This window comes from Xyrauchen texanus, chromosome 43 (assembly GCF_025860055.1).
Source record: "Xyrauchen texanus isolate HMW12.3.18 chromosome 43, RBS_HiC_50CHRs, whole genome shotgun sequence".
Taxonomy (NCBI): domain Eukaryota; kingdom Metazoa; phylum Chordata; class Actinopteri; order Cypriniformes; family Catostomidae; genus Xyrauchen; species Xyrauchen texanus.
The window spans coordinates 8,571,971-8,587,544 of record NC_068318.1 but is presented as its reverse complement, the minus strand read 5'-3'; the positions used below and the strand labels follow the sequence as shown (position 1 = coordinate 8,587,544).

General features: G+C 35.4%; 1 protein-coding gene across 1 annotated transcript in view; it reads right to left on the bottom strand.

The window, feature by feature from the left end:
* Positions 1–11,665, bottom strand: part of LOC127635928 (trafficking protein particle complex subunit 13-like) — a 30,523-nt gene extending 18,858 nt beyond the window's left edge. The window contains exons 1-3 of the mRNA XM_052116230.1: positions 11,352–11,665; positions 3,803–3,871; positions 1,218–1,317 (exon numbers count right to left, since the gene is read on the bottom strand). Of these exons, the coding sequence (XP_051972190.1) occupies positions 1,218–1,317; positions 3,803–3,871; positions 11,352–11,397 (215 nt within the window). The 5' untranslated portion in view covers positions 11,398–11,665. The remainder of the gene's footprint in view (positions 1–1,217; positions 1,318–3,802; positions 3,872–11,351) is intronic.
* Between the last annotated feature and the right edge of the window lie 3,909 nt (positions 11,666–15,574).

The window sequence follows — 15,574 nt, the reverse complement described above, 5'->3', positions numbered from 1 at the left end:
TTTGAACAAAAAATAAATAAAAAACAACATCACACGCAACCCTTTCACATTTTCCACTGTCGTCCTGTGACAGGGTTGAGTTATTCACATCATTTGTGAATATTGTAACAAAAACATGGAAAAGTCCATACATTATTCAGTACATTACAAATACTATAAATTTACTTGAATGAAACAGTGTTTCAAAATATTTGGGTGCAAGAAGCCTAGCGGTGGGAGAGATGTGACGGGGTTGAGAAGAGTGACAATATTGGAAAATTAAAATGGGAACACAATTAAAAAAAAATCAATGTATTGTTTGCTGAGCACAGCTTCACATGTTAAGTGCTAGCACAAAAAAGTTGGGGTTTTAGTTAAAAGTTTTATTTTTTTATTTTTTTTTACAAAAATAATGAGACTACAGACACACAATTGACCTATTTGTAGCTTCATCAAATAAAAAATATAAAATTAGTCATAAATGTCATATTTGTAGTCATTAAATTGGCTTGAGGGACACATGAGCAGTAGATTGATGTTTATTTCATAATCAGTATTGGGTAGTCATTTCCAAACCACTTCCTTTAATGTCCATGACAGGGTTGAGAACAGAAGGTGTCTAAATCAGAGAAATATTAAAACTGCTTTAATGCCAAAGGTGGGAATAAATTATTTGTTGGAAGTTTAATATGTGGCTAATGTTGTGGAGTATTCAGACAATAATCAAATGTATAAAAAGAAAAGAAAAAAAGAATAACTATTACCAAATCCCAAGAACGACCCAATTATTAATATAAAAATGAAAGTTTTACTAGTAGAAGTGCACTACTGATCTGTGAAATTGGAATTTCAACTAGTAAGAAATTATTATAGATATCTGCAATTGTGTTTTGAACTGGAGTGAATGACAGATAATGAAATTGTACTTGTGAAAACGCAGTTACAGATGTCAATTTTGTTTTACTAGTTGAAATTCAATTTTTTATATCAAGAATGGGTATTTCCGCAAGTAATGACAACTTTTTTGATATCAAGAATGAACCTTTCTCCCAGTGCCAATGCAATTCCTGATATCAAGAATTAGCACTTTCACTAGAAGTAATTCCATTCCTGATATCAAGAATAAGCATCATGTAACAAGTGAAAATGTAATTGATAATATCTAATGTTCACATCCTGCACATGATTAAATGTCAAAAGGGCATGCGATACAGTATGTTTGATTGAAAATACATTACCCAAAATTCTGTGGCAGGGTGAGCATTTCCCCAAGGATTAGTGATTCTGCCCCCTTCACAGTAGATGGGTCGTCTTTCATGAGACATAAAAACAAATCACCTGTGGACATGACATATTTTGAGCTGTAAAACCACTTGACTGAAAGCCAGATTTTACATTTAGACCTCTATTGGACTTCTAAATCAATAGATCGGTTTCTCCCTGTCTGATTTATGCATAGACAAGAATTTTTTGAAGGCCACAGGGCTTTGATAATTTGCCAACATGTATGAATTATTTCAGTGCGTGACAGGTCTGTAAAACCAATTACTTTTACTGCATTCCAGTGTCATTTGATATAATAGCAAAGCTGTCCAAATACCAGACAACCAATTTACAAGTCATGCTTCAGCTGAATATTTAAATTAAAACAAAGTTATCTGAGATGGTGTCTGATCCATTCCATTCATTTTATGTTTCCAACATTACGATCTGCTCATTCATGCTGATTTATAGTTAAATTATTTTAGCCCCTAATATAAATAGAAGTGCAACTCAGAACTGTCATAATGACATGTGGCGCTGCGGTGATCACATTTCAGAGTCGTTGGCTCTTTGCAAAAGGGAAAACACATATTGCAAATTGCTGATACATGGGGCAGTGTCAAACTGCTTATAGCTCAGAGAGAAACAAAACACTGGACTCAGTGATGGATGGGAGTTGAATGCATTATATTAAAACAACAACTGATATAGTGTAATCAGGGTGGGAAATTATTTTCTTGGCCATCAGCCACAGTAGCTGGTGAATGAGCACACACACATATATATATATATATATATATATATATATATAATAGCTCACAATAAATGGGTGTTTCTTCAACTTTGGGCAACTAGCACAGTGGATGTCTAGACTGTAAAGTCTCTATAAAACATTTTTCACACACACAATTTTTTTTTTCTTCCAATGTCTGCTATCAATGTCTAATAATATATATACATGCATCAAGACATTTATGTCATATTTGTCTTTTTTTTTTTTTACACTGTAATTTCCAGCACATTCTGTATTGCGGTTAATAGAGTTATGTGGTGGACGCTGATGGAAATGACTTCAATGTTTTTGAAATAAAATTGCCGCCTCATTTGTCTTTTCATTTCATTTCATTGTCTTTGTCGTTACATTTCATTTAGCAAACATGTATGCTATATACACACAATGAAATTATATTTGACACTTTTTGGATAATTTGGCAAAATTACAGCTTGATTGGGAATGACACCAAATAAACTATTCTTTCCCTAAATTTTTCTTTGTTTACTTTAAAACAATCATCACTCACTTCATCACTCCCTTTATCTCAAGCATGCTCTTTACTAACAATTTTGTTGACTTAGTTAAAAAAGTTCACTAACATTAGAAAAAAGTTATTAGGGGAAAAGTCATAGTAATCATTTTTTACACAATAAATATTAAAATGGTTTGTTTAATTCACTGTTTGTTTAGATCAGGTGTGCCCACACTTTTTTGTGTGATGATCTACTTTTAAATGACCAACTCCAACTAAAAAAAACAGTTTCATTTAAAATAAGAAAATGCTTGTTGGGACTACTGCATGTATCCCTAAATGGAATTCATCTTCTAATTAATAAAAAAATATATAATAATATTCAATGTTGATATCATTCAGTTTTAAAACTAAACCCAAAACACCTACAGCACAATAGATTACAATAGCCAGGGCATTTATCTTATTCTGATGACTTGCACTGAATGGAATCAGACAGTTTTGCATAATCCGGGCAGTAGCATCACAATTTCGCGCTCTGTTCTCAGAAGTCCTTGGAAGGCACGTATGCGCAAACCTAGTTGTCATGGCAACTGAATAAACAACACCTCGCCTGGTCAATATTTACTCGTCAAGTGCAAGTCAGACAGAAACTAAAAGAAGGAAAGACATTATATTTATGTTTATTAAAATTTAACTAAAGTACATTTACATTTTGTGCGATCTACCAGCACTGCCTTCACGATCGACTGTTAGATCGTGATCGACGTACTGGGCACCCCTGGTTTAGATTAAACATGGAATCATTTTTATTTTCATAATGGATTTTCATAGATAAATGTAAATTCTGGGTCTGGAATAGAACTAAAACAGTCAAATCTATACATAAAAAGGCATTTGAAATGTACCAAAACTAAATGATGAAGGTCTGGTAAAACAAGTCAATTTTAATGTGACCATTTAACAAATATAAATATATAAATATATAAATATATAAATCTGTCCATTTGAATTAAAATCAACCCTTGGGACATGAAAGTTGAAAAATCACCCTTATATGAAATTGAACATTCTGACATGGGTCACCCACCACAAGTGGCTGGTATATAAGGCAAAATTCCCACCATGAGCAGAATCCCAGCTATTTTAACAATCAATCTGAGTCTTAATATTTCAAAAGATTCCTTATTGGTGATAAAATAGTCGTTAATCCAAAAACATGAAAAAGAGGAAAAAAATAGCATAAAACAGTCGTGGATGTTTGGAGAAGCTGTTCTTAAAACAACAGCATGTTGAATGTTATTGAATTCTACCTGGAAGATCTCGGTCCTCGCACGTTACCGGCATGTTCATGAAAAGTGTAGGTTTGGTCAGTCTCATCACTAGAGAGAGAAACATACAGTAACAGAGAAAGAGTTACTTTCCTTCAGTATTAAATGTGCATAATGTAGGGCTACATTTATATTTAGCAGTTTAGTTCCTTCTCAAAAGTTTTAATGAAGGCGAAACCACTTTCTCTTTTTTTTTTTGTGATCAAATTTTTTTATTAGGTTACAGAATGTTATTATACAAAGATCAAAAGTAAAAATAAAATAAACATAATTCTGAACACCCCCCCCTCCCTTAAATTACCCTCTCATTTCCCAAAGGCGACCTTACCCCCATCCCCATCTCCCAGAAGTACATACAAAGCATGAATAATAAGCCTTAGATGAGTGTAAATCAAAATCTAAATACAATCAATAAAGATATAAAAGTAGAAATATGAGACATATATATATATCTTACAACCGCTCCTTAATTTCTGAAATTGCATCTAGCCATGCTGAGATAGTCCTCTGTGAGGCACCATGTAACCTTGCCACTGAGAGCTCCATGTACGCAATGTCCAAGAAAGAATGCATCCAGTGAGTCCACACTAGAGAGTGTGGAGGTTTCCAACGCAAGGCAAGCATTTTCTTAGCAGCAGTAAGTCCACAGAAAAACAACTTTTTCTGCATTAAAGTGAGAGTGTAAGAGGAATCATCACTTAGAAGCAAAAGTCTCGAACAGCATGGTACATCAAACTCCAAAATGTCCTTCAACGTCGTGGAGACCTGTCTCCAAAACTCGCTGACTTCAGGGCAGTCCCAAAACATGTGCATGTATGTGCCTATACACCCACTTGAGCAAAGGTTACATGCAGGAGAAGTGGAAAGCTTCATTAAATGACGCTTCCTGGGAGTGAGATACATCCTATGAAATGGATCAATTGATGATTAGGGTTTTTAGAGACATGTTTGAGGTTAGCCCATATTGAGTCCCAACATATGTCATTACTTTCATCTGAGCCAATCCCATAAATATCTCTGCTCCAAACATCTACAACTGGTAACTTTTTGTAAGAAGCCTCCAGAAACAACATGTACAGGGATGAAACTATACCCCTTGTATTTCCACATGGCAGATCTCAGGCGCAGATAAAAGAAAAATTAAGTGCCTGGTAAATTATATTCAGGACGTAAATCATTAAACATTCGTAAACCATTGTCCCCCCAAACATCAGCCAAAACATGAATCCCTCTATCACTCCAGTCGGAGAAAACAAAAGGCTTATTATCTGAAAGAAGACCATGATTACGGAATAATGGAGAATGAGAATGCCATTTATAGTCATCATGGGAATACTTTGAAGCCGCCCGCCAGGTAGAAAGGAGATATGCTATTATTGGGCCAAAATGCTGTTTTATGCTCTTCAATGGAATATTAAAATAAATTAAATCCTGTAATCTATAAGGTAAAACCATATTAATTTCAATTGGTTGCCAAGATACAGCAGAGCCAGTCTTTAACCATACCGTGAGAGGTCGTAATGTAAAAGCCCAATGATAAAGCCTAAAGTCTGGAAGCGCAAGTCCACCAGCATCCTTGCAACGATTTAATGTTGAATACTTTATACGAGGTGACTTGCCGTTCCATATGAACTTGGAAACCAATTTTTGCAATGTAGACCAGAAATCTAAAGGTGGAGACAGAGGTATCATAGCAGAGAAAAAATTAACACGAGGCAAAATATCCATTTTGATGACAGAAATCCGAGCTTGTAAAGAAAAAGGTAATGTTGACCAGCGAGTCAAGTCCATCTCCACACGATTATATATACCCTGGAAATTTTTCAGAGCTATTGTGTGTAGAGGAAATATATCCACACCCAAATATCTAAAGCTGGCTACTATCGGTATAAAAGATGGTAAAACCGACTTCGAGGATAAAGTATTTAAGTGCATTAATGAGGACTTGTTCCAATTAATCTTATACACAGAGAATTGGCTAAAAGAGTCAAATACTGATAAAATATGATGAATAGACACAGCAGTATTACTAACATATAAGAGAATGTCATCTGCATGCGAAACCACTTTCTCAAGTTTTTATTTTTGTTTTAATATTTTTTTGCCTTCGCTAGTTCATTTGAAACGGTCCTGTAGTTTGTGTATCAAATGCATTTCTTCAATAATAATTAAAAACCTGTTTTATCCCCATTTCTCTCACTTTTGGAATGCCCAATTCCCACTACTTAGTAGGTCCTCGTTGTGGTGCGGTTACTCTCCTCAATCCGGGTGGCGGAGGACAAGTCACAGTTGCATCCGCTTCTGAGACTGTCAATCTGTGCATCTTATCACGTGGCTCGTTGTGCATGACACCGCGGAGACTCCGCATGTGGAGGCTCATGCTACCCTCTGCGATCCACACACAACTTACCACATACCCCATTGAGAGCAAGAACCACTAATCAAGACCACAAGAAGGTTACCCCATGTGACTCTACCCTCCCTAGCAACTGGGCCAATTTGGTTGCTTAGGAGACCTGGCTGGAGTCACTCCCTGGATTCAAACTTGCGACTCCAGGTGCGGTAGTTAACGTCTTTACTCGCTATGCAACCCAGACCCCTGACAAATGCATTTCACTAAACATTATTACATACCTCTTTGAGCTACACATAAGATACATATAAGCTACACAATTGTTTTTCTCAAGCACATATTGAGTCTAAATAGATGCACAACTTAGAATTTCAGAAGTGCGCCTAAATGGCAATAGCAAAATAATACAGTTCATGTTGCTATAGTTTACTTCCACATTGCTGCATGAACAAATAGCAATGTCAAATGTAAATGAAATTAATCACTGAAACATCAGCGCCACCTTGACTAACAAATAACATGTAAAATATGTACAGAATGTGAACATGCATCTGGGATTTTCTCACAGAAAATCAAAGTGATATAGTATTTATTTTTATGAATAAGTTACTCATTTGTCTTGTAATAAACAAAGTAATATATATCCTGTTATAATAACAGAAATATGATATCATCAAAAAAATATGATTTATAGAAGTGGAAATATATATTGTGGTATTGTTTATATTGAAATGTATATATTTTTTAGACAATTCAGAAGAGAAAGTTTGAGGAATACCAAAGAGGTGTGGGGATGAGGTAGGGGGTGGAATTAGGTCCCGGGTCACTAAAGACACAAAGTATGTGTTTAAAGTACAAATATTCTATGCAGTCTCTCAATGTACATGGGGTCATGTCATGAGAGATGCATGCAAAATAATTATTTAGGAATTAGCAAAATCCTGTTTACCATTGGCTAGTTTAGATGGAGTATATATAGCATGTCACACCACAGGACATTAACTTCTAATTTAACTAGATTGTTTCACACATTTCCCCCAAAGACCAATATAGTGTAATAAAGTGACTTTTTACAATGTAAGGTATGGTTACATGTCAAAGAAATGCAACCTACACAAATCTGCAGAGTCCATCATGAGTTCTAAGCCTTCAACACACTTGTCACTTGCTGACTCTGGTGTGGTGCTGTTTTGGTGCTACACCTTTATGTAGCGACCACCTGCAGAGCTGGAGGCTGTTTAACTCATTTTGACCTATCAGAATACTCTTGACCTCAATTCCTGAAACTCCAGTCCTCAGCTATACAGTACCAATCACAAATTCACAAAGATCTCGCATTCGTTGCTGTTTAAAGTCACAAAATTAAGAAATATGGAAAGAATGTACTGTATTGAGCTGTTCTGTTCCTTTAGCATCATAAGCACTGAGCAGTTCTGTGTGTTGCTACTTACATTACTGACTATTGCACTTTTTCTTTGCATAGTCCACTAAAGAGGTAAATGTTTTCCCCTAAGCCCTGTAATAAAACCTACGTAGATTCATAGCAGGTTCACTGACTCAGGAGTTTTCAAACTTTAGAATCTGCCATTGAGTTGCAAATTACAAAGACATATTGCTGGTAAAAAAAAAAAAACTGTTGTTGCCGGAATAATTATGTGAAAAAGACAATAGAAAATGAAAAATATAAAAACTTTATAGAACAACCTGTACATTTTATAGTTTAAATCTGCTGTTTTTACTGTATATTTTAAGGTGCAGTACCATCGTTTATATTATTAAATGCTAAATTTATATATTCAACTTCTGAAACTGTATTGTTAATCACTGTAGTAATTACAGAAGGGCACATGATGACATGAAGTTCATCAATAATGGCTCTTCCAGGAGCAATGATCAATAAACATATAGAGACATGCTCAGTGTCACTCACACAAACACTAAACACCATCAGGGTAACACATGTGAAACATGCAGTAAACATGAACTAAACTACATCATATATAAATCAGAACACACCAAAGTACATAACTGATATAAAAAATAAGTAGAAACATAACTATTTCCGTAAGATATAATGAAATGTAATGTTCACGCAGGGAATTCTGGGAATGCCTGATTACTGTTTTTTACCGTAATTTTAACAATAATTTACCGTAAAAGTGCACATACTCTCTTGTTAAACAATGTACATTTTTACCGTAATTTATATGGGGAAATCATAGTTTTTACTTCAAAAAATGTTTCTATGTAATTTTTACAGCATTTTACTGTAAAACTGCAGTAGTCTTTTTAAATATGTTTTTAAAAAATTTTACGTACAGTACTGTGCAAATGTTTTAGGCAGTTGTAAAAAACTTTCAAAGTGAGGATTTCTTAAAAAAAATTATGACAAATAGTTTTCATTCATCAATTAACCTTAATACAATGTCCAGTATACAGAACGTGAGCTAAATCAATATTTGGTATGACCACTTTTGCCAAAACAGCACCAATTCTCCTACTTACACCTGGACACAGTTTTTCTTTGGATATTCCAAGCTTCTTGGAGAATTCACCACAGTTCTTTTATTTGTTTAGGATTACTAAATTGCTTCTGTCTCTTCATGTAAACTCAGACTGACACGATGTTCAGTGGGGGTTCTGTGAGGCCATGCCATCTGTTGCAGGGCTCCCTGTTCTTCTATTCCATTCTATTTGCAAAACGAATGTTTGGGAGTATAAAATGTATATTTCCTATTGACTTACTAAAGTAGCTAGGGCTGGGTATCGAGTTCGATACATTTCAGGCACCGACCGAATTGCCTCTGAACAATCGAGTATCGAAAAATGTCTTGTCGTTCGGTACCAAATTTCGATACCTAAGCAGTTAATCTCATCAACGTCGGTAATAAGCATGTAGCATACTGTCCAAATCTAAAAGTGCTGGTGATTGGCTGTGTTTAGGCATCAAGGAAAAACACTAGTATCAAAAAATGGTTTGAGTTCCAGGGCTGAGAATGTTATCAGTAATATAACACTGTTCTACACTAGAGAAATACTAAACCATAATAATGAGCCTTTAAAATATCATTTTTACCAGCGCACGTACGAAGCGAGCTGCAGCAACACCGGGAAAAGCGGTAATGATTCTGAATGTGTCGGAAAAACCAGCAAGAGACTGTCTGAACATTTTGTTAATTTATAGAGAGAAATGCACATTCGGGTTGAGCAAACAGACGATGATCTCGGGATCAATGATGGTCAGAGTGATTACCAATAGCTGATGCCTTTGACCATGTCATGACGATGTTTGGCTCGTTTTCCCATTAATGTATTAAATAATTTTTATAAATTATAAGATGGATATAAATAACCATCTTAAGACAAATGTTTTTGTGAAACATCTTGCAAAAATGTAATTATGTCAAATAATTTCATTATCAAAACTATTTTTTTTTTTACATTTTTCATAAACCCCCCAGGCCCCAGCTTGAAAACCATTGCACTAACCTACTCCATATACAGACTGAGAAGACAAATGAACTAACAAAAAGAAGAAAATGACTGAAGAATAAAGTCATGTATTGTGCTTTAGTCATTTTGACAGTTGAAAATTCAATGCTGTGGTCTCACCATATCTAAAAACAAAAAAAAAAACCTTGATCCCTCCACTTTGTCTAATTTTCACCCGATTTCTAATCTACCTTTTATTTAAAAAAATTCTAGAGAAAGGGGTATTGACTCAATTACAATTATATTTGACTGTTAACTCTATACATGAAATCTTTCAATCCGGTTTAAACCCTTACACAGTACCGAATTGATATTTTGGAGATAGCAGTGAGCCTTCATGGTACTGTACTACAGTGGTTCAACTCCTATTTGACAAATAGGTGGTTCAGTGTTCGCATTGGCCATCACTCCTCCTCTAACATACCTCTCAAATGTGGAGTTCCTCAGGGATCAATCCTTGGTCCAGTGTTGTTCTCCCTGTATATGCTCCCTCTTGCTTATATTTCTAATAAATAGAGTTGCTTTTCATTTATATTCTGACGACACTCAGATCTATCTTCCACTAAACATAACGATAAATCAGCCTTACAACCCTTGTTGTAACCCTTAAACAAGAGTTTAAGTTATGGCTTGCAAATAACTTCCTGAACCTAAATGAAGATAAAACAGAAAAATTTTAAAAGGAAAATTGTGCTGCTGACATCGACCTAGGTTCTCTTGCCCCATATAAAACACAATGTGCCAGAAACCTGGGTTTACAATTTAATAACAATTTAAAATTTGATCAAACAAATTAGTATGGTTGTAAAGTCATGCTTTTTTAATCTTCGCCTTCTCACCAGAGTAAAACCTTTTTTATCCACACGTAACTTTCAAACTGTCATTCATGCATTGGTAACATCTTGTTTAGATTATTGTAATTCACTTTACTATGGTGTCTCTCATTCTCCTCTCTCTTGTCTACAGCTGGTAAAAATGCAGCTGCCAGACTTATCACAGGGACTTGCAAGTTCAAGTGAGTTACACAATTCTAATTGCTTTGCACTGGCTTCCTGTCAAGTACAGAACTGACTATAACATTTTACTGTTTGTTTACAAAGCACTACATAATTTGGCCCCTAAATATCTGTCAGACTTGCTTCAGCCAAATACTCCGTCTAGAACTCGGAGATCTCCATATTTTGGTTTACTCTCTCTGCCTAGATCTAGACTAAAAAAACGTGGTGATCGAGCATTTGATCCTTTTACAGTGTCAAAAAAAAAATCCAGTTACATGCCAATTAAGTGATATTCTGCAAGTAATATGGCAGCATTAAAGCACTTTAGAACCACAGAAAAGGCTGACTATTATCTAAATCATCACATTTATATTCTGAGCCTCGCTTTCAAGTACTTTTCTGTGAGTCACGGACCGGTTCAAAGTTCATGTAAACAGAGATAAGCCCGGCCACCCCGTGAGCTACAGAGCAAAGAAATAACATGTGGTATATGTGTCATTTCTGTTGGACATAAACATTGGATTGCTAGCAGAAATTAATAGCAGTGATGATCTCTCAGCTGCAGTGGCCATTTCAGCAATGTTACGTACATGAAGATAGATACGCATGCTTGTTCAGATATTCAGCGTAAAGAGAGTCAACAGCGCGTGTTTCAGTAGTATAGTAAAGAGAGTAAACAGCGCAGTACCTTTTAACGCGAGCAGATGCTCTTGTTTTGCCTGTTTCACATCCATCGTGACTGCTACACTGTCCCTTTCACCTGCATATCAGCGGATCACGGCGAGCATAGAAAGACAAACCGCGTTTCCAATTACAGCGGCACATGAAGCAAGAAATAGTTGGTTATTTCTTCAGAATTGGCTAAAAATATACTTTTGGTAGTTCAATATAATTATTTGCGTAAAGACATTGAAGAAATGCACTTAATTATTGGCTACGTGTTGTTTTCCTCGAAAATAATAGCCATGCGGACTTTAAGAAAATAACCCATATAGCAGGTACATCTCCTGGATCGGATGTCTGTCTAAGTGAATAGCTGTTTCCTCACAAAAGCATTTTATTCAGCACACTGACGCATGGGACCGCTTTATTCAGCACACTGAAGCATGGGACCGCTGCGTTATGCATTGCTTTGTTAACTTAGTATGCTCCTAGGTAGAAGGGTTCTGATAACTGATGAGACAAGAGGCTGTATTTTTTAATGGATGTCAATGCTTGAAAATGCTAAACTGCTTTTTTTAGGAAACAGCTCATCACTTAATGAACTGACCACATGGCCACTAATCTTCAACATGTTTTGCACTAAAAAAAATCCCTTTGGAGTGAACTATTTTATTAGAAAATACTTTTTTTGTGACAGGTCTGGTTTATGGCTATCCCCATTCATTTGTATGGTATCCGCAAACGGCGACATACTATCGTAGTACGCGAGTTGACCCTTATGCTCTCTCCTTTGGTAAAAAGGCAGAGGTTTATAAAAGTATAAAATATCTCTGGCGTAATACTTTTTGTTGACACACACACACACACACACACACACACACACAAATTCTGTCAACAATACAAAGGTAAGTGCCACAGCTGTCGATAATGATCTATAATGATAATTTTGTTTGTATACAGATACAAAAAAACTACACAACTTTGTCTGCTGAAAAAAAAAAAATTAATGAACAATCTGGATCTCCATGTCCTCCATGTGAGTCAACTGCTCATCTCTAAATGGGATCTACTCCCTGCACATTCATCCTTGATTGAAGATTCAATTATTACACATATTAACATGAATATTGTTATTGTTCTTAAGGATAATATAACAAAGTATTGCAATAATTTAAATAAAAAAGACCATGAGTCAATGTTTTCTTGTACATTATTTGTAATATTGGCAAAGCATCATATTGTTTTCTGTACAATGTTATTCTTAATGTGCACTATTCCTAATGTGTTTGTATCACTGTAGGGGCCTACCTTGTGTTATATTATCCAGGCATTAATCCAGACATAAAAAGAGTAGTTGACTTCAGGAGTCCGTTTGGAATATACTTGTAGCAAAATACATGTACAAATATAATAGGACACAACAGTGCTCTTTACTTGTCTCACTCACATAAAAAGATTATCCAGGTATACTCCTCAGAATGCATCAACACTATGGAAAGAATATAATGAAACAGTTATGGCAAATTAGGTATATAAATGTGTTAACATTGTTCAATATTATAATCTCTAACAGTTGAATATGCTGGCATGAGGTTGGTATAAATGACTGTAGAACAGCAACAGCACCACCTGCTGTACAGGCGTGACATTTTTTTTTTAATTGTATTTTTTAAGCACTCTGTGTGTATAGATATTTCCTTCGAAGTTTGTCTCGCAAAATCATCACGGATTTGCTGTGAATAGGCCATTAGTGCGGGTTAAACATTAGTGCGGGCCACCTATTGAGGAAACCTGCCATATGGTAAGCTATCTTTAAAGTTCACACAGTTTAGGATTTAATCCTAAATACAGTGTTTGACCTCTTTTTGGTGAAATTGTGCCAATTTTATTATCTTCAGTGGATCACTGAAAGACTTTCTTGTGACATTTCACTGTCCAGTTCAGTAGGTGGTGGTAATGCACCATAAACTGTATTGCCAAACATCACTAGGAGAAAACTTTCTTGCCTTTGACAGCATTATGGATCATATTTTTTTTTTTTTACTTAATAGTAAATAAATAAACAATGATGGTGTTGATGTTGGAGTTGTGGTTGTGTTCAGTCGACAGCTGTTATACTGCATTGTCAGTGATGTCTTGTTCAGTACACAACAATATTAAATTAGTCTGATAGCTAGCTGCTAGCTAGCAGCTACTGAGCTTTATTGGTTTCCATGACAGTAAGGCAGCCTGCTGATACTTCATAACAGGCTGGTTTCATGTGTATGATTCAGTTAGCTAGTTGTGTGTATTATTTTGCTGAACTGCTTGCATTTTTAGCGACACATACTGCCAGCTTAAAGTTTCTTAGGACATGTCCTAAGGATAGTGAGGAGCTATTATTATTAAGAGGAGGTTCTGAGATAACAGGAAACACCTCTTTCAGGAGCTTAGTAGGTAGGTATGGGATCTAACATACATGTTGTTGCTTTTGATGTTTTGATAAGTTTTGTTTGCTCTTCCTGACCTATAACAGCAAAGGATTGAAGTTGCACATAATAATAATATGAGACACTGTCTTCTGAGGTGCTATGGCAAATGGTTGCATAATTGTAATTTTGTTTCTGATGGTTTAAATTTGATCAATAAAGACATTTATAAAGTCATTACTAATGTGCTATGATTGAATATTTGGTTCAGTCAAAGCTTTTTCTTGTCAGCTTAGTTTCAGTTACTGAATAAACATTTAGGATTGTTGTGGTTATTTACTATCAGTTTGCTAAAATATGCTGATCTGGCTGCTTTTAAGAGCCTGTCTGTTGCTAGAGACACTATCCTTCCAAGTGTAACGGTAGCCAGCTGGTAGATAGCTGTTACAGTTAGAGTACCCGCCTCCCACGCCGGAGTCCCAGGTTCGAGTTCCGTACGGAGCGGGTAGAACAAGAGAGTCACACATGCACCATGCAATACTTCTAATTTTGTACTCTTCCACTTGTGCTCCATTTTCCAGGCTGCACTCTTGAGAACATGAGTGTGATCATTGTACCACGGTGCAGGACCTCTCTCTTTAACTTTCTTTATTCAAAGTGTGGCAACACTATTTAAAGTGCTAGAGAAAACGGTATGCATATTTTCTGTGACTACAAGTTCTTCTGAACTTTTTGGCTTACTGAGTATTTTAGACAAATCTGGAAGATTATTATGTGAAGCTATTTTTAGTGGTCTAAAGAGTAGTTCTACCTGATTGATAATGTGGCGTGGACCGAGTGACTTAAGCTAAGTGCAGCATACAAGAGACAAAGTAATGCCTTTTAAAAGGTAAATCTTTTAAAAAAGCATTCATTGTGTAAGGAGTTAACCATATAGAGCCTTAAATATGCTACATGATACAAAAATGAACATTTGTTCTGAACCAGAATCTAAAAGGTTATTAAAATATATTAAATACTTATGATGTTATAGGCACACAAACTTTGAAACAACACAAGTATTTTTTACAATTTTTGGACACACTATTGGCACATAATGCAACAAGGGTTGCTGACGTCAAATGATTTTAGTAATCGACCCCCTTCTCTGTGTAAAAATAAAATAATGATGCTGCCACCTTTTTAAGATAAATGTTTTCAACTGAAGTTATAAAATAATGGAACAAAATAATTGATTACGCAGTCATTTGATCTATTGCACTTAATATGTTGTCTTCCATAATCATATATTTTTATCATTCTCCAGAAAAAGTATAAAGAAAAACATAGATTTGAACCGAGCCATTTGAACTGAGATTCTGTTGATTTGGACATGAAAAGTGCAGTGTACTTTGGAAATCCATGTGTCATCTTATTAAAAAACCCATGCTATATACATCTTTATAAATATTTCACAGCCTTTTTGTTCGGTTCTTTCTTTCTTTGGTCTATGAGAACAAACTTCTGTATTGTTCCTCTTCAACAGTCCATGAATTCAGTTGTAACCAATTTGAACTCGCATTTTTTTCTGAAAATGAAAAAAGTAATATTTTGTAACTTCTATTTGGTTGTGTTTGTTTTCTTTGGCCTGTAGGTGTGGTCGAATGTATTTCCGTGAGTGCAGAGGGTGCACTTCTCTGCTTTGTGGATGATGATCAGGCTATGAAAGTTTTTGATGTCGTCAACTTTGACATGATCATCATGCTCAAACTTGGGTTAAAATCTTGTTCTTCTTGTCCTACAAGTAATCACTGTCTTGCCTTGCATGTTTGTCCTGGTTCAAATGTTCATTTTTGTGTTA